The 20234-nt window shown below is 43.9% G+C and overlaps 1 protein-coding gene and 1 long non-coding RNA gene across 8 annotated transcripts in view; one reads left to right on the plus strand and one right to left on the minus strand.

The window, feature by feature from the left end:
• LOC107319306 (uncharacterized) overlaps positions 1-20234 on the minus strand; it is a 47805-nt gene that overhangs the window by 11013 nt on the left and 16558 nt on the right. The window contains exons 1-3 of one of the 5 annotated variants that reach the window (XR_014947521.1): positions 16028-16467; positions 6147-6206; positions 5036-5159 (exon numbers count right to left, since the gene is read on the minus strand). This is a non-coding gene — a long non-coding RNA (uncharacterized LOC107319306). Of the gene's footprint in view, positions 1-5035; positions 5160-6146; positions 6207-16027; positions 16473-20234 lie in introns of those variants that run through there. The other 4 variants (XR_001557728.3, XR_004308694.2, XR_014947519.1 and 1 more) reach the window with 4 other exon arrangements.
• POP4 (POP4 ribonuclease P/MRP subunit) lies at positions 11780-14427 on the plus strand. Of its 3 annotated transcripts, none has more exons than XM_015874018.3 (7): positions 11877-11910; positions 11991-12043; positions 12125-12369; positions 12851-12928; positions 13131-13192; positions 13477-13578; positions 14047-14427. In XM_015874018.3, exons 3-7 carry the CDS (start codon positions 12200-12202, stop codon positions 14181-14183), a joined length of 549 nt encoding a protein of 182 aa, XP_015729504.1. In that variant the 5' UTR covers positions 11877-11910; positions 11991-12043; positions 12125-12199; the 3' UTR covers positions 14184-14427. The 3 variants fall into 3 exon arrangements, with proteins under 3 accessions (XP_085407188.1, XP_015729504.1, XP_015729502.2); XM_015874016.3 differs by having other exon boundaries at positions 12146-12369; XM_085551062.1 differs by lacking the exon at positions 11991-12043 and having other exon boundaries at positions 11780-11910; positions 12146-12369.

Raw genomic sequence — 20234 nt, forward strand, 5'->3', positions numbered from 1 at the left:
ATAAACAGCTGAAACCTGAAGTTGCAGAGCCTGTCTAGGAGTGAACAGTGATGCTTTTATTCATTTTGACTGTACCTCAGCGTGGTCTGTTGGTAACGAGATCAGCTGCTTTGCCCTCATACTTTTGTGTCATCATTAACGGGCTGTGTTGTTTCTTGAACTGCAGACTGCACGCTTTGCAGAAAATCTGGGAGGAAATGCATTATCTTGCATTTGTCATTCCCTTCATACTGTACTGTTACCTGTGTAGGTGTGTGAACCTGGAAGTTCCGTGTGCAGCAAAAGGAGTAGAATTAACAAGGTCCTTTTGATCTTAATCATATTGAAGGTGAAAAAGTATTAAACCTGCAACTAAGTGTAGCATTGTTCTTCTCTGAGATCAGAACTGTATGATGCTGCAGGAATAACAATTCCTGTGTTCTCATTCACTCGCAGTACAACCTCAGGACTACTAAACAATAACCTGAGCTTCTGATGAGAAATCTAACGAGCAATAGGCTGCTTTTCCTTCTGCTGAAGAGCACACATGCAGAGATCACTCATTCCCAGCAAGCAGGAGAACTTCAGCAAGACAGCGCCCTGCCAAGAGAACCTGCCTTGACCTTCAAAAGCACAAGGAAGGAATCCTCCAGGTTTCAGGGTCTTGGTTTCTACATTTCATTCAGCTTTTTTTTGCCAGTCCCCAGTCCACGTTTGGGGAAACGTCAAACTGCAAAGACAGGCTGCAACTTTGGTGTGCAATGTGGTCTTTCAGGAGCACTCAAAGGAATGAGAAAAATTTGGTTGGGAAAGAAGTACAGCATTGGTAGCTTCACTGCTTGTGAGTGTGTTGAGGGCTTTTGCTAAAACATCTGTCCTGAGTGCTTTGCTTTTCTGGAAAGGGCAGCTGCCTCACTTCTGCTGATTATATTTACAAAGGGCAAAGGCAGTTTTTGCTGTACCCTTAATGGACAGAGGCTAGTGGCAGTTCTTGCTCTTTCATAAATCTCAGCGTTCCTGCTGGTGTCTGCTGTCAGAATCGATTAGGAGTAAGTGCTCGGACTGCAGAGCCATCGAGAGGCAGAGCAGTGCAGCACGGAGCCAGGCAGGAGCTCCTCCAGTGCTGGCAGTAGCCTGGCCACGTCCCCAGGCAGCGAGGGGGAGGCAGCCCCTGGCCCCTGCTCCTTACAGGAGACACACGCCTGCAACACCAGTGGTGGCTGAGCTGGGAAGTGTGAGCGATGGCTGCTGGGGGCCAGAGCTGAGTCATCTGTAATATAATCATAAGGAAACACACATTTTTCCTGAGAGAAAATCAATAGAACTTTGCACTTTTCCTTGTAATATTTCCAGCCTGTGCCATCAGCCATAGTTTGCTCACAGTTATACTGCTATAAATTCACTGCAAGTTAATGGATTTCAACAAAAATGAATGGATTTACAACAGCGTAATAGATCTAACGTTAGAGCCATGTAAAAATACGTGGAACAAAAGCAGATTTTACACCACACGGATCACCTTCAAGATGCCAAGACCTTGCAAGGAAAAAAGCAGAACTGCCTACTGCCAGGTACACAACACACAGAGGGGAAGGACGGGGGTGTGCACACAGTGCAGGAAACTAACTGTGCCATTCGTTTCATTTCTGCTGTAAAACATTTTGGAGCCTCATCTCATGTGGCACTACTAAGTAAATAAATAACGTGCTCCCAAAGTTGCGTGTCAGAACTGGGCTGGTTAATGTACGAGCTGCCTCTGCTGCATTTGTTACTACACGGTAAATTTCATGCTTAGCCAGAGGCTGCCCAAGTTCATTGATTCATTACCCTTAAACTTCGGGCGGTTATTAGTCAAGCTCCCCCCAGTACATCTATTTAATAAAGAAGAGAAAATTGATGGGATCAAAAATGCGAAAGTCTTAATTAATGCCTTTTAGCAAAGACTGATTGGAGGGGCGTAGTGGGAATATGAAATTGCAGTGAATGTGCTGCCTGCTTCCAATGGCAGCCTTGGGCTTGGCAGGGCAGAAAGGAAGGGTGGCATTCTTTTTTATATGATGCTTCTGAAACCCAACAATGTCTCTTAAGAACAAGATGGATTTTACTGTAAATAGAACCAGCCAGGAAAAGTAATTTGGTTGAGGTCTGCATCACTGATGATACAGAACATGACTGGAAAGAATGGCCTTTTCCTATGCCGGTGTTAACCAATGAACTGAAGTTTTCTATTTTACTTTAGTTGTCTGTTACCCTTATAATAATTACAGCCATTATCAGCATTCTAAACAAATCAGTTATATTAAAATCTGAATCAAAGAGGACCATTGATGGATTGTCCTAGTTATTGGCTATAGATTTGTCTTCCTGTTGTTGATACTTAAATCTCATATGTAAAATCATCTTTAATAAAAATTAAATGAACAGGGTCTCAATAAATAACTCAAAGATGCTTAGTCTGCCGTAAACATAAGATTTAGCTCTAAATTTCCATGTCACAGCCTGTTCTTAGAGTACAAGATGTAATTTATTTACTTGTCCTGGACAGCTGCATTTCAGTGCTTCCAGAGTTGTCAGAAGTGATCCGTGTGACCGACTGTGTCACAGTGTCATTAATCAGCTGCTCTTTGCAGATCAAAAAATGTGTCATTGGCCCCATGGGAGCTTCTGCGCTGTCAGAGTGTGTAAGAAGGGGGGTTTGTCTCATTCCTTCCCCCCTAGAAGAGCAGCACGTTGGATTGCTGGCACCTAGAAATGAACACCAAGGGTGCAATACCTCAGTTATGTCTTGGGGTGTGTGGCCTCCCATGGCACTAGGCAGCCTTTGGCAGTCATTGCTCTGAGGAACTGGAAAAGGCACTAAGAGTTATACCTGGAGATTTAATCCTCTGGGGTCTCTATAGCATCACCAGTGTGATGAGTGACTCAGTTTTTCTTCTCACCTTACCCAGATCCCTGTCAGGGATACCCACTGCCTTGAGGAAAGGTCAAGAGAGGCTGCAAGACAGGCTAAAGACAAAGCTATCAAATGCAACATTGAAAATGTACAAGCTGATTAAAGAAACACTAGTTAATCCATTACCTTAACCAAACACAGTCACATTTATCTTTCATCTATGCTAATTCAGTGCAGGACAGTAAAAACACAGTCATTTATTGCTGCAAATAATGATAATAATGTAATCAATTTATGGAGTGCTTAGATATGATGTCAACTTTTGTAGTTCAGCGGTATGAAACCTGAAGTTAAACACACAGCAAGATGCTAATTGCAGCCTCAGTCAAAACAAACCTCACTTTATGGTTAAGTTGCTGCTTGAGCTTTGTGGACGAGCTAGCTTCAATTCCTACTGCAGTCAGCAGTGGAACTCCTTACTTAGTGAATTCTTTTGTATGGCTCCTTTAATAATAATACTGGCATTTCAGTCCTCAGGGAAGTGAGCAGGGTTTGACAAGGCAGAAAAAAACCCCGAATTAAGTTATGTACTGGTGCACTGATCCAGTTGTGAGTTTGTTGGTTTGGCCACCTTGCAGTTTCTTCATCATGTAGAAAGATGAAGAACAAACCTCACCTCTGCATCCAGAACTGTGGGAGCTCAAACAAAAGCAAAGAGGAGCACAGAAACACACGGTTCACACCTGTCAAAATCTAAACTGCAGTATGATGTAACAGCAAGACTGAACTACTGAGATTGAATTTGAATTGCTACAGTGTACAAAGTCTAAAGTTAAAAAAGATATATGTTTTTCAAGAACATAAAATCCCTTTATTAACCCAGGAGTTAATTATTTTGAAGCTAGATAGGTGTTATGCTGCTTACTCTAGACTAAAGTATTTCACTAGAAATCATCTCAAAAGCAAATACCTGGAGCTTTGCTGGGTTCAGGAAGCATTTGTCAACATGGTCATATAGATGTGCGTAGAAAAGTCAGCAAAGTTTAGGATCATCACCCAGGGGGAATTCAAACCTTACTGCTGCTATTTCTTGGAGCAGCACCAGAGAAAGCACTGCTCAGTGTTCAGCGCCATGAAAACACCATGTGTTCCACACAGCACATTTCCCTTTATCCACAGCTCTTATGTTGCTGTTGGCATTTAGAGAAAATCTGCATCTGATCTGTTGTTTACAGCTGGGAATGCAATTACAAATGGTGAGGGAGGAGGGGAGGTGATGCAGGAGGCTGCATGGAGCATTTACCTGCGGACACTAAAGCTCACCTGCTGTGGGATCAGTGAAGTAGCTGACAGCCTGTGCAGGGGATGCACTGATGCTGGTTCTGCGGTCATGCCAAAGCCATTTACATTTATTTGAACAGCCCATGTTCCCAAAACAGCCGGACGGAGCTCAGCTCAAGGAGGGAGCTGAGTAAGCAGGAGCAGCACAATTTGCCCATGGCTCAAACTTTAAAACAAGCTCCTCTAAGTCAGGAATAAACTGCAGGTTTTTTCCTTCATATACTGAAGCAAATAGCAAAATAAGGTGTTTTCCCAAATAAACTCACTGTTAATGATTTTTTGCCATGCATCTCTACCTAACTGCGGTGTGATAAAGTGCAAAATTCAAATGCTATCTAGCCTGAGGGCTTAAAGAAAAGCTTACCTCCCCCTGCAAAACAGGGTGCAGATAGGTGATGTGACTACTGCCTATCTGCAGGCTGCAGGCTTTCAAAAGAGCGGGTAACACAGGCACACTATCTGAACATAGCTTAAATTGTCCCCAAATCATGGCTGCTTGGTTCAGTATACTCAGTCAATGGCCGTTAAGGCATTAAATAGCCACAATGTACAGCTTATTTCCAATGAAAATACTTTAAACAGCACAGGTGACTCCTGTGCACACATTAACAAAAATAGGGACAGAGTGAACCAAATTCAGTGTAGCCACAGTAATAACTGTAACAGAGAAATGCTGACCCTGCCTAATGAATGGTAGCACCTGGCTATCACTGCACGGGAGAGATTAGGTCCTTTCCATAAATATTTCACATATACACACAGTATATTTTTATTCAGTGGTTTTGGACCAAACCCAGCATCGTGATAGAAGTGCATACACACCCTTCAAGCCCAGCAGCACAAACTGTGGTCTCACAGCAATGGGAATTGCAAGTGGAAAACAGCTCCCAACATGTAAGATCTGCGACGCATTTTCTTATTTTTCATGTGACTGGTTCATGTGGCCCTGCCAGTATGTAAAAACGCTGCTGAAAAATTCTATCTTATTATAATGCAATATATGGGATGCTGCAGTTCTGCAAGTTACTTGCACTTGACTGACATTTCCCTGACTCAAAAAATTGCTACGTATAGTTGACTGAGATTAAAATGTGTAGCTTGTGTACAGCTGTATTCTCCTTTCAGAGTTCAGGATTGGAAGGCTTCCATTAAATTGTTATTTTCAGTTATTATTAGATCCTAAATCAGTTAATATAATTACATTCCCATAATGAATGTGCAGCATTGTGAGCCTAAACGCCATATTTTCTATTGATCTATCTCCGCAACCTGTTTAGTGAAATAATTAAAATGATTTACAAGGCTGACCCAATATCTTAGTGGTTTAGTAAATCACGTTGCCATGTGTGAGCAGCCTCAGCCAGTTGTGAGCCCTCAGCCCTTGGCAGCACCAGGACCCCGAAGTGGAGCTGCAGTGAGTGCTGTGCTGTGTCTGAAGCGTGCTCGAGGTGGGCAGAAAAACCTCCTCCAATGCTCAGGGAGAAAAAGGCATCGGATTGGTTTGTTGGCTGCCTGTGATCAAAGTACAACAATTTCTGAGTGCTACCAAGCTGGAGCACAATTTGAGCCGTCATTATCAGGTAATGTATCTTCACTCGCAACTTAAACATTCCACATTTCTACCCCCAGAACCGACCCTAAGTGTGTGACCAGCAAAAAGGGGGCCAGCTCTGGAGCTTGGGATCTTTACATGAAAGACAATAGGTGAAACAACTGCATCATTATTGTTGTTAACTTACAGGAAAAGGCCAACTATAAGCACCATCTCCTTCAAATAGGTTTTCAGGGCTCAGCGGGATTCAGTAGTGTCCAGACAGAGATACACTGAAGCAATGCCCTAAAGCATCTTAAAACCTCTCTAGGTCTCTTTGGTAATCTCAAGGGGCCACAGGTAATTCCCCAGGCTCTACAGAGGGCTTTTTTTCTAGCTCACCTTCCTTCATTTTGCTGGCGCTGTCAGGGTTCCCGCAGAGCAGGAGCAGAAGCACAGTGCCTGGAAGACAAAGCAGAAAGCAGTTGCTTTAGCAAGGGTGGCAAGAGCAAAGTATATTTCAAGTATTATTACAAGGAGCTGGTAGCAACTCTTTTTCCCATTAAAGAAAAAAAGTGCATTTTGACAGCTGCAGTCTGGAGCCAAAAGGATGGAGTTGGCTGTTGTGGGATCAGAACAGTGGCTGCAATGCGAGGCTGGCACTGACAGGGCTCCCAGGGCAGGGGGCACAAACCCAACCCCATCCATGACATGAGGAAAGAGCACACAGCTCTGCAATCCACTGCCATCTGAACCATCATTTCTAACGTCTCCACTTGGAATTTGTGTGCCTGAACAAGCCTCAAGCTTGCTTTCAGCATCCAGCACATTTCTTTCAGTCCCATTCTTTTGCATAACTATACAAAAAAGGAAAAATGTCTTATAGAAACTTAAAAACTTGAAGGCGGTTGCCGAACGCTCTTTGCAGCAGATGTCATTATCCTCCTTCCTGACCCTGACCTGCACTGTTTGTATTTTGCTTTAAACGGGCCTGTAATTTCACAATGTGCATTCAACTGGAACGATGCTTTTTGTTAAATAAACTTTACCCTTGGACTGACTGCACCGGGCTCTGAAAAGAAACACATTTTGCTTATGACTGTTCCAAAATAGGTCTGAAACTCAAAAAGAACTGTAAAAGAACTGTTGCTAAATGGGCTGTAATCATGCTGAAGGGCAAGGGAGTATTCTGCCACAAAACTATCAACCAAAAAACCAGGCAAAAATAAACTAATACCTGTGTTCTGTTCTGCAGTCTCACTGCTGATAATTTCACAGATCAGAGGATCCTGTTTTCAGAAAGCAGCCTGCTGTGCTGTGCTGTGCTGTGCTGTGCTGTGCTGAGCTGTGCTGTGCTGTGCTGTGCTGTGCCATGCCGTGCTGTGCTGTGCTGTGCTGTGCTATGATATGCTGTGCTGTGCCGTGCCGTGCTGTGCTGTGCTGTGCTTTGCTGTGCTATGATATGCTGTGCTGTGCTGTGCTGTGCTGTGCTGTGATGTGCTGTACTGTGTTTCCAAGCTGAAACAACTGTAGTGGTGCCCTTGGTGCCACACCTGGGAGCACCAAGAGGGGCCTGGCTGCTTGAGGCCCCCCACACACCACAGAACTGCTCCACAGCACACTGCCACAAACTGGGGGGAGCCGGGCAGCTCAGCAGCAAGTGCTGCAATGCCAGAGCTGGTGGGGACCCTAAAAGAGTCTTCATTGTTACCCCCAACAACAGCCCACCCCAAATTCCGGCTGCAGGAGCGGTTTTACATACAAGCACTCATAGAATAGAGTCACAGAATCATGGACTCCTTACCCCTGCACTGCATCTCCTCTGTGCCTCTACCAAAGCATTCCCAATCTTAGGTGCTACGTGCCATTGCAGCAGTCCTAATCTCACACTAACGTAACCCTAGAAAAATCCTTTTAAGCTGGGCTAAGGCAGAAGAGACTCGGGCTCAAGGTGTTTGTTAGCCACAGCTCTGTGCTCACCAACCTGTGGCCATGGCAAATATAGGTCAACTCAGTTATGAGTCTGCAATTAGTTACTTCTGTTTAGAGGCCCTGACTAAATCAAAACCGTTCTCACCCATTCTCACCCCCTGTTCTGTTTCTGGGAGTACAAAGCGCTCAGTAGTCTCTGCCTTCTGAAAAAACCCACCCATCTTTACTGGCAGGATGACAGCCTGCCTCGCAGCTCTTCCCCACTGCAAAATATATAAATTCATCTCGTACTAAAATTAACATATATTGCTAAGGCAAATGAATTGCCGTATATCTATTAGCTTCCAGCATATCCTGAGTGGGAACTTCATTTAATTAACTGCCTGACAGGCTAGCTCTCTCCAGAACCATGGCCACAGTTATTACTTTTATCTCCTTGGACACCTGCCTCTCACCCTGGTTTATCAGATTTCTGCCGAAGAGATGGACAAAGTATTTTCTGTTGTAAGAGGCTGCGGGGTTTTGTGTTGCTCTTTTTTTAAAGGAAAGGTTCTTACTGAAGCACTGAACTCAAACAGGCGTTTTTGGTCTGTTCAATTATCAAAGCGGCACAGCAGCATTAACCCCCTCACTGCCCGGCACTTCAGAGGAAATCAGATTGCACACAGGAGATGAAAGCCTTCCATTGGGTCCTGAGCACCCTTCCTAACGAGCATGCCCACAGCAGAAGGCAAACCCATCAGCTCCTTTGATGTGTCTCCTTTCCTTTATTCCTCATACACAAACGTGGAAATACAGCGTGGCTCCCCAGCATACAGATCAGTGCCATCAGCTGCACTCTGCTGAGTGGGAGCTGCCTGAATTCTTCCACTGTATTCTGGGCTAGTTGTTCCACTGCCACTCACACCTTTATAATTGGTCATAAAAAGCTAATACATTTACAAGCAACACCCAAATAACCCCGGCCTACCTGAGTTCCCAGGGACACACACGTAAGGGGGGCAGGACTCGGCGCACACTGGGGAATTGTGACAGACACAGTCAAAGCAGCGAGACCCAATGATACCGGCTGCCTTGGCATTTGACACCTTTATTAGTGTGGACATGGAAATGCATCTCTTCGGCAAGGACAGTGCAAGCTGACTCATTTTATTAAAAATAATGTCAGTCCTGGCAGCCTAATTGTGTTACTTTGAAAGAGAATGGCAGGAACAGGGCCTTGCCAGCTAGCGATGCCTCGGAGATGGATGCCTCATTACAGAGCAAAGATGAGAAATTTGTCTCTAATGAATCTTTTCAAATTTCCTGGGATTTCAGCCCAGATCCCCACGCTGCAGCCCGGCTGATGGGGCAGGGGCTGCCCTACCCTGGGAATGCTCTCCCAGTGCCACCAGCAGCACAGCGGGCTCCTGTGCCCTACAGAGAGATGCACTGGATGATGTAATGTATCTTTGGCCAAAACTTACCATTGGGAAAGTGCACAATCAACACAACCACACCGTATCACACAGACCTGCAGAGCTCGACAACCATTTCCTAGGAAAAAAGGTATGAAATTCCCCCAAAGCCTTCTTCCACAGATAAATTTACTGTGATGTAAAACAGGCTGGTGTACGTGAAAACTGGAGCCCCGTACGCTGCAAGAAGCTGCAAACAGCCACATTTTCTCCAAAGACAAAGCAATTTTTGACTCCTAATACTTGATAGAGCTGGGTTCTGCCCCGTGTAGGAGCGGGTCTGGAGCTCTCAGCAGGCAGCCCTGCAGCAGGACGGCTCGCTCTCGGTGCTGGGCTGCCCTCTGGTGAGGAGCAGAGGAGTGCTGAGAAGCAGGCAGGAGTTAAGCTGGCTGAACACTCACTGCTTCAGCACTGCCAGGGGCTGGGAAATGTATTAACAACTTGGTATTTGGGTAAGGGAAATCAGATCGGAGCGTTTAAAGCGGCAATTATTTTCACCAGTATACCTGTCCCAAGGGACCAAATGTGACTGCTAATACGATTTGGCCAAGAGGAACAAACTGCATTGATCTTAAGCACTCCAGTGCTTGCTGAGATGCTCTTTCTGGTGAATTACAGTATCTGTTTCTTTCTGATCTGTATCAGCCGCAATCAGGAAAAGCAGTCCGTAATTACAGCCCAGTCACCTCCTATGCATATCACTTCACTTCTGCTCATCTCCAGCTTCAGTTCACAATTACAAACAAACAAATAAAGCAACACCACAATCATCTCTTCTTACATCATACAAACACCTCTGTTTTCTGCAGGTGGATACTCTGCACTTCACTTGTAGCTCTCTGTGCTTCCCATCACTGAAATTCCCCCAGCACACTGCTGTTACCTGCCTTGGCCTGCACTCGTTTCTCCCATCACCCACTGTAACTCAACGCACCGACAGCCGAAGCAACATGGCCCCCTGCTGTACACATGTATGGTGGTTCACTGTTGGGTGCTCACAAATACATAGATACATAGACTAAAAAAGCAATAAATATAGCCATACACAGACTTAATGGGATAAGAAATACCAATGTTAGTACCTGCAAAGGGGAATAAGTAATATATATTAGGGGTTTATATCACCATAAACTTGTATTGTGCTTGCAAGCTGATTTACTTGAAAAAGTAAAAAGCTTCAAAGGCCTGAGACTAAGACAATTCTGACACTGAGGTGGAGACATCAAGAAACATGCATTAGAATTATTTGCACTTCTGTTTACATATTTCTGCATTGATTTTATTCCAAATTCCCTTTTTACTCATCTTCCCTCGTTTCTCTGAGCCTTCTCTTCCTTTCTGATCCATAAAATATTCCCATGTATTCTTTTTCCACCTGCTCTTTTTCGTGTTTATTTGATTGAGTCCCACTCCCGGCTCAGAGCCCTTTCCCTGGGACACACACTAACACTAACTGACCCGGCTCTATCAGACACTGTCTCTGAAGATAGATTGGGAAATGAAGATGTAGAGCTGTTGGAAGAGACTGGCTTCCCCAGGCACCTGTTTAGCCTGGATCATTGGATTTACTACACTGGCATCACCAACACCGATTTGACTATTAATCCCTTAAGTGCCTTAGGAACTGCAGCATAAATCCAGCCAAGGAGCACTCATACGGCCCTGAAGACCCATAGCGTTCATCCTGGCACTCCATTCATGAAAACTGATCTTTTCTTAAATAGCAATGACAACTCAAGGAGTCCCTGCTTTGTAAAAACAAGGCACCTGTTTGCTGCGGCAACATCCTACACTGCCAAGAGACCTTTCATACACACTGTATGGGAACTGTTGAGTCCCAGCCTGAATCACTGGGCACCTGAGAAAGGACCTGCTCAGCCCTGAGAGCACAAGTGGAGGCAATTCCCTTTGTGAGTGGAAGGGTGGAGCCTGGCTGCGCCTCTTACACCTCATTTAAGGGCTGACTGCCACCAGGGAAGGTTCTCTGGTTGGAGATCCCTCCTTGGTGAAGCCTGTGACCTTAATCTTCAGAGATGGGTGAGCAGACCTTTATCCTTCCTTTTTAACACCTTTTTGTTGTATTAGTCCCTTTATTATTACAGCTCTTGTATCACCTTTCCATCACATTGATCTTTCTGACTGTTACACAAACCAACCAGTGCTTGTGCTTATTAATCTGAAGGGACTGGCCTTTTCTTCTCTGCAAATACACACTTATCTGCAGTTTTGTCCCTTGTTACACACTGCTTTAGTACCTCGGTGCTCCACAGCAGCACTCAACACAATGCTCACATTTCCTATGCTCTGTCATGGCAGCTCTGTCAGCCTCCTTCCCCAGGGGGCACTTAGTTACACGTGTGGCTGATACCCACCCCGTGATAGGAATACAAACACCTCTATTTTAATGTGAGCTTGGACTTGCTCAGCTGAGGAACTTGTGGTACTGTTTCCAGAGCACCTCTGTGCCAAGAGGTGTGGGAGTGCAGCAGGGCTGGAAGGAGCAAACCCCTTGGAAGAGCAGGAGATGCTGCGTGCACATGGATGTGTATCCTTGTACTAAACTGCCATGCTCAGGCCCAAAGTTCCTACTGCTGCAGGGGGCTCCGTTCGGGGGTTCCGTAGCCCCCACCCCCCGTACACAGAGTGTTGGGAGGCGCTTGATAGAGCGGCACTGTCCTGCAGCTCCACCTGCCGCACTGGAGGGGAAGGGGGGGATGCAGCCAGGCCCGCCCCGGTCGCACACACGTCACGGCTGCGCCGGAGCATCGAGATGGAGGGTGAGTACAGGGATGGGACGGGACGGGAGGAGGATGAGGAGGAAGATGAAGGGCCGGCTGAGCCCGCTGTCTGCCCGCAGGTGTGTTGTACAGCGGGCTGCCCCGCGAGGCGGCGAAGGAGCTGCGCCTACAGGTACCGCTCCCGTGTACCCCCACAGCCTCTGCCCAGCGCTGCCTCAGCTCGGCGGGCAGCCTGGCTCTAATTTAATTAAAGTCTGTTTTTAAACACCTTTAGCCCCAAGGGTCAGAGGAGGCCAGAGCGTTTGTGAGCGCCTTCCTGAAGCGCAGCATGCCCAAGAAGAAGGACGAAGCCATCCAGGACGTGCTAACACGGAAGGCCGTGGTTCTGGAGCACCACTGCAGGAGGAGGAAGAAGCCAAAGAGAAGGAAAACAAAAACCTTCACAGCCAAGCAGAGGCGGGAGCTGGGTCTGTTTGACATCGAGCCTGAGCAGCAGAGGTATGAGAGTGAGCCTGTGTGCTCTGTGGCACTAAACCACAGCACAGCTATAACCTGGGCTGCCTGTTGGATGAGCTCATCCCTGACCAGTTCTTTCCTAAGTTCTGCCACCTGTGATTTCAGTTCTGATCCCCTAAATGGCTGCAACCAGAGAATCTCCATTTTTGCATTATGTTCCTTGACCCAGGACATGCTGAGTAAGGCCAGTGCTGCTCCTGAAATGAAGCAAGGGGGAGGAAGAGGAGCAGAAAGCTCTTAAACACATCCCTCCCCTTGGGTTTGTTAGGAGCATATTCAGCTTTCCTATTAAAAACTAGACCTGTTGCTTAGAGTGGTTTACTAATTGATCTGTGCGGTTGATAACATTTGTATCATTTGTAACTTAGTCTTAACTCTGCTTACTAAAATAATCTACGATGTTGTGTTGTTTTTTTTTAATATATAATTAAGTTATTGTATAATATTTGCCTTCTAACTGCAGATATGAACTATTTCTACCACTACATGAACTCTGGAAGCAATACATCAGAGACCTGTGTTATGGACTTAAACCAGATGCGTAAGTTTAGCTAATCTAACCACCACCATTTTTTAAGGTATTTCAAGTAGTAATTTGATTAAACTTAAATGTCAATTATTTAATAAGGATATATGCTATTTCTGTAAGCTTTGACCGGTATTTCAATTGGCACAGTCACACCTTATAAACATGCTTTTCCATGTATTTTTTTCCCCTCTCTGATCCTACCCTTTTCTTCAAGGCAACCACAGATGGTGCAGAGCAAACTGCTGAAAGCTGACCTCCATGGAGCTGTTGTTACAGGTATTGTTTGCTTTATTCTGCAGTTATCTGAAGTTTGCTATACTTTCTTGTGTTTCAAGTGCTCATTGAATTCCTTTCAGTATCAACTCTAGGATAACATAATTGTGTTGATGGATTCTTTCTCCATTTACCAGTGCTGCTTAACTTTTCAACTGCTCTACCAGTTATCACTATAATTACTTCAGACTATTATCTCAGACTTCTAAAATGATGAGGCAATAATGGAACAGCAAACCAGCTGCACCTGAATTTATTCTAATACATTCCTATTCTTGTTCTTTCAGTCACAAAATCAAAGTGTCCATCTTATGTTGGGATAACGGGAATAATCCTACAGGAATTCAAACATGTCTTCAAGATTATTACTAAAGACAACAAACTAAAAGGTATGGCAAATGTTTTTCAGTGCTTGTTATAATGTGAGTTACTGAGAATCGATCATATTATTATACTTCTGAGTAAATGTATGAGCACATACATACATTGTTCTTTACCACTGCTTGTAATTCTTTGCATAGTGGCAGAAGTTCATGTCTTTATCTGACATGTAAAAACCCAATAATGTACCTTAGAAGTAATTTAAAAACACATTTCCAGTGATTTATAACATGATTATGCACATGGTTCATTCATCTGATTCACTGTAGATCGTTCTCTGCAATTCTTACTGCACACTTGTGAACAAGGACTGAATTCTGTCAGTTTTGGCCTTAAATGTACAGGCTGTATTGAGTGTATTTCTCACACTGCAGCATTAAACCTTGAAATGTTATGAACCTGAAGCCTGCATGTGAATAGTATTCCCTGGTACACCAGTATCTATTCATAATGCTACTTTCTTCTCCATTTTTCAGTTGTTCCCAAAATTAACAACGTATTCAGTGTGGAGACTGATGGATTCATTTCCTACATCTATGGAAGCAAGTTCCAGCTTCGAGCAAGTGAGCGGTCTGCAAAGAAGTTCAAGCTGAAAGGAACTATTGACCTATGATTTCATAGCAAATCAAAAGGAAGTTTAATTAAGATGTCTGCTGTTCTCCTTCAGCTTACAAAACAGGTTTTCTGGCAGACTGAAAGACAGAGTCAACTAGCTGAGATTTTTCTAAAGTGTTTCTTCATACTGAAGAATGACTGGTTTCATCTTTAAAGCAGTCTGTCAAACTGCTGAAGTCTTAGTTGTGTCTTTTACTTGTGTGTAATGTTCTGCCTTTTATTAAACTTGTGATTAGTGCTGATTACCTGGTTCTTGTTTCTATTTTGACTGTATATTTGCTCAGTGAATGTTTTATCTTATAACTTGCTTACAGAGCCTGCTTCGTCAGAAGGCAGCAGTAACACCTGCCACTGTGTAAGGAGACTGCAGCTGGTAACTGCTTTTCTGTGATTGCTCCTGGATCAATCATTGCTGCCTGTTCAGCTGTATCCATGCTAGACGGAAAAACCTTATAATGAAAGCATTGGGCAAAAATGTCTTTCATGTTTACTGAGTCAGCAACAGAGGTGATTTATGCTGCAAAAGGTATCATGTCCTGGCAGGTCAATGAGAACTCCTATGAGTATCAAGAATGCTTTCTGGATTGTTTTCCACTAAACCAGGGAATGTTTTAGTATCTGACTTCCAAGGACTGATAAATACCAAGGTCAGTAACTTTATCTTAGTCTGGAACTGTTTATGCTTTTTTTTTTTTTTTTTCCTAGAACTACCTACCCAAATGGAAAAATACATTGTTTGGGGTAATGGTTAATATGCAAATGCACAAGAAGTGGAGGTGAAACCTCTAACTGAGCACATGCATATTTAAACAAGCAAGACATGTCTTAAACCACAGGTGCTTCAATCAGGACAGTGCCTCACAGGTGGGAAATCATGATTCTTTTTGAGCTTGTAGCTACTTGCAATCACTAAACAAGGACTTGGTTTCTGTTCATGAGTACTTTAAAGTTAACAGGCACTTAGTCGAGCTCTGAAGTAGTTACATCAAGGTATCTCCCTTTAAGCATCATTCCTCCCAAAGTTCTTTGAAATCCGTTAGATTTCTCTGAGAATCCACAAGGAAATATCAACAAATTGGCAGAAAGCTTAAGTGACAGTAGAAACTTTCTCTGCAGGACAAAGGCTTCATTTTCATTTTGCTTATAGCTATCAGTGTAACATCTAATTAAGACATCTGTTAAATGCCTATAATATTAAATTAATAGAGGGAAGCTAATGGAACTTTATTGGCATAGGCCTGTTAATTAAAGACCTTTAATAGATGTCTTAACTAGGCATCATTAATGGCAATGACACACAAATTGGAATTAGGCACGATCCCATTTCATTGTGCTGCAGAGGACATACCATATTCTGCCATACGGACACACAGATGAGCACAACAGCATTTTCCATAGCTATTGCTATTTACACTTTTCTACATTTTACTTCAGTGGCAGGAAGATGCGCTGCTTAGCAGCCCCTTTCAATAAATAACAGTAAGGAAATAATTATTTACAGTGAATAGTGCTGGAGAGGTGTTCAGAGGTCTCTGAGGTACTTAGATGCTAGCAGCACAGATGACAAATGAAGCCTAACAAGAGATTGAACAGCCAAAGCATTCAAACTACCTTTACTGCTGTTGCTAAATCACCTGAAGAGGCATTTTTACCTCGTCGAGGTGTTCCAAACATCCAAATGTAGGTTTTTTTAATAAGAAGTTCCAGTTCCTTACTGTTCTTAATGTAGCATCTCCCACCCCACAGGAGGGCTGATCCCCGGCTCCTGCTCTTTGTAATGCTCCCTCACCACACAGTAAGATATCCATAATTAATTTATCATTAAATCTGCAGTGATCTTACCTTGGGATGTGAGTATAAGGCTTCAGCGACACATCAGCTCTTCTTTTTAGCACCATCATCCCTGCAACCTTCTCTAGACGACACCCCAGCAGAGAATGAGGTGCCCAGTGCCCACCAGCACTATGTAACCAGCCTTCTGCACAGCACAGCTGAGGCCAGCACGCAACAATTGCTCTCCTAGGCAACCGGTTCTCTACTGTGACAAACACCTGAGTGTTCCCCTTACCCAGCTGCACTGATTGCCTCTTGGCTCTGAAGGTCAGCACAGGGAGCCTTGGTGAGTAAAGTGCAATAGCTGACCTAAGTTAATGGATGTTCAACTTCATGTGTTTTCTTAAACAGAAAGAAAAACTGGATTTACAAATCATTTCATCCCTCAGTGGTGACCAAACTATGGCCTTACGGACCTTGCCAAGAAACAGAATTCCAGATTGTATGGCAACAATGAGCAGTTCCATGGAATTTTACAGAGTTTTGATCCATCTTTCCCCTCTGTTAATTCTGTCATTTCTATTCCGAGCTACATTTCCCTGTGTTTGATGAATATGTATTGCTTTGCTATGACAGAAACCTCCCTCAGAGTGCTGCTTTAAATTAACAAATGTGAATGCATGGGAGCAGGCACTCACTGCAGCTGAGCTACACCTGGGCTGCAGAGCCAGCAGCACCCAGTGCTCTGTCTACAGGCCATTCTGACACCTGGGCTGCACAGACAGCCATTTGTTTCCAACCAAGCCACTCAGTGTTCATTGTGTTAGGACCTATTCCACTAAATTGACCAACAGAACTGATTTAAAATGTGTTATTTTTCATCTCGGATACTGGCAGATCTGATAACTACCACCTTCTACAGGCAGCTGAATGGCACACTGAAGATTTGCAGTATAGGCCTATCGATACAAATCTCTTCCTGGCACATTAATTAATAAATGCAGCCTTGTTTCTTTCAGCTCTCACCATGAGCTCCATGACATACATACACACTGCTGCAGGCCCCAGGCCTGCAACAGGATGGTTAAGGAAAGCTGCTCCTGTGTCAGGGGGCCAGATGTCAGTGAAGACCTCTCAATAAAAGCTCCTTGACTGTCTTCTAACATACCCACAACAGCAGCCCTGGATTCACCTAATGGCACTGTGGGGGCTTTTTGGGTAGGGAGACATTAAACGAATTGTGCGTTTTCTGTAAAACTTAATCCCATAAATATGAATTTTTATTTTTTATTTTTCCTTTTTGTGAATTTTTGTGCAATGCTGCATTTCCTCCAAAGGATTATTTCAGTATTATGGGCTCGGAGATGTTCAGCTGGATAGTTCTTGGGTGGCTGAGGTGCTCACCGAAGAGTTTAAACGATGTAATAGCTATTGAACACCCCATTATATGGCTGCCTAATTAATGTAAATGATAGTTATGTCTCACTCACAGCCCATTATTTTACACAAAGGAAAATCTACTCGCTGCCACAGTAGCCATTCCAATAGTTTTTATTGGAGCAGCTGCATTATGACTTCATTGAGCAAAAGGTAAGTAGCCATCCTAAATAATGAAGATTGAAGGTTTAATAGTCCCAGCAAAGAATCCTGCAGGTTTTTTATTTCAGAAATTAGAGTTTGATTGCAAGTGTATGATAATGAGAGGAAAAAAAGCACTGGCAAGTGGGATCTTTTTGCAGCCTGGGTTCTTGGCAACTTTCATTTCTTCTGCATGGAAATAGAGAGCAGGAAGGAGAGATGGAAAGAAAACCTCAGTGCCATGTGAGTGATGTTATGCAGACATAAGCCAGCCCTGTAAACTTGTCCAGAATTGCAGCCTACCACAGCATCTTGCTTCTGGTGTCAAGGGATACAGCATTCCTGTTATGAGACCCCATTTCCAAGGTTGTATGTCAGAAATTATAACCTCTGTAAAAATTCAAATGAGATTCTAAAACTTGGCATGAGTATTCTTGCTTGGAACTCAGTACTTTTTAGGCGAATCTTTGCAAGAAAAGCTAAAAGGGTACTTGTTCCACTTGCTATTTTAGGTCTCTGTTGCTGCCTAATTCTTAACCTAGTACCCAAGTAATCTCTTTTCACAGCTGCATTTTCCAAGCAGCAGCTCTGAGCTACAGTGAGTGATCTGACATTTGTTTCTCCAAACAGCAAACTTCCAGGAAGGGCTTTAAAAGAACTTGTGTTCCACTCTCTTTAGCCATAAAGGACCACGTGTTTTAGCAAGTAAAAAGTGGCAGCATTAACCTGAATGATGGTAGCAATGACTACAAAACGAGCTGGCTGGGGATTTGCAAACACAATCTCCAAATGTCTACAAAAGATCTGATTTATCAAACATACTCCAGGCAGAATTTGTTGCTTTGTACTTCCTAGTAAAAGAGCCTTGTAGTGTTTGCTTACTGCTAGTTTCAGCAAAAGGTACTGCACCAATGGTAACTTTAGAATGACCCTCAGGCATCAAAGCTTGGAGCCACCAATGAAATGAAATGGGATGAGGCTGGAAGAAAAGTGCAGGATGGGTGTATGGTTCTGAGGCACAGGCATTTAATTTGTTGATATGACCGTTCTTGTTGTGTTTTGTTACAGCTATTACAAACACAAACCTCACCCCTTTCTAGGCCCAGAACGACGTACTTTGCTGTTACCAGCAGATGGAGCCCGATGCTCACAGTTTTAAAGGATATTTATCCCTTTATATATATATATATGTGTGTGTGTGTATATATATATATATATATATATATATATATATATATATATATCCCTCTGAAAAACCGCCTGCCAACACTGTCAGGCCCCTTCACGTCCCTTCCGGACCCATCACCGTCACACGTTCCTACAGACCAGATTAAGACACAGACTTTGTTACACTGTCCTCTCTGACTTCAGGCAGCAGAAGCAATAACAAGCTTTACTTTCATTCTTTTCACCACTACAATGCTACCACCTCTTTAAATAAATCCTCCACCACAACACTTAACATCTCTGTAACTGGACGTTCTAGCAGTGCATTCACCAACTGATAAAGATACTTATTTTCTATAAAACCTAAATACAGGACAAAGCAAATCTGTAGCATAGGCTCTGAACGCTGCAAACTACAGTCAGCAGGATTTGCACACTGCACACAGCTCCAGCTCCCACCAGCCCAGGAAACAAGCAGAGCCCAGAGCAGGTGAGACTGATCTAAGTATCAGCCTCCAGCCAGAGTTTGTGGTGCCACAGAAAGGCTTTGGCACAAGGACAACTAGACTAATAGTTACCACTGATACTCAGCTCTTGTTCATAACAAGTGTACTCGCAGGCATACCTTATTATCACCAATTAAAGGCACTGGGTGCTTTTTAATGAAGAAAAAGTCATACTGACACATCTCTGGCATTCACACCATCACGCAAAACCTTGGATTTACTGCTCCTGCCTGTAATACATGGACAACTCTTGAAATCCTTAGGGAACGTGACATCTGGAGATCGCAATGGGGCAATGAAAACACTTTGTACATTTTTTAAAGAAAGCTGTGGGTCGAGATCCCAAAGCAGCACAAAAAGGACTCGCCTGCCCTCCCACCTGCCCACCTGGACCTCCTGCAGAGCAGCCACAGCTGGAGCAGCAGGTCCAGTAAAACCATGGAAGGGGGAGCCCTAGCTAGTGGCTCTAGCACATGTCTACTAGACTTAACTGGTGTTAGTCTACAAAAGGACATCGGGGCAGCATCTGTACTGAACACTGGATACATTCCAAATGTCATGTGCACTGCTCCTGCTCTCTCTGCTCAGAACAGAAACCCCAAAGAGAAGCTGGGTTTCCTACTGAAGATGCGTGCTGGAAGAGGACTGCAGCCTGCAGGAGGAGGCAGCAAAGGCCATGCTGCTGGTAGACTGCTGCGTTTGTAAGATGGACGGGAAACCAAAGTGCTTTGTAAGGAGACCAAACACATCACTTAATAAAAACAAGGCATCCTACAATGAACCTCTCTTTCCGTATTTATTCCGCTCTAAACGCAGCAGTGAGCAGATTATAGGAAATGGTTTTACATTTAACTTCAACCCCAAGTGGTAAAGAAAAGCACTGTATCTCACAATGTAAATTTGCATCTACCATCATTTAATGGATGTTTTATACATGCTATGTACTACTGTGTTTTTATGGAAAGGCAAAAAAATTACTTGGGAATTTGTTTTTAATTAAGCAATAAGGCTCAATGGGGTACTGC

Source organism: Coturnix japonica, chromosome 6 (genome assembly GCF_054131305.1).
Source record: "Coturnix japonica strain WE chromosome 6, WE-NBRP24, whole genome shotgun sequence".
NCBI lineage: Eukaryota > Metazoa > Chordata > Aves > Galliformes > Phasianidae > Coturnix > Coturnix japonica.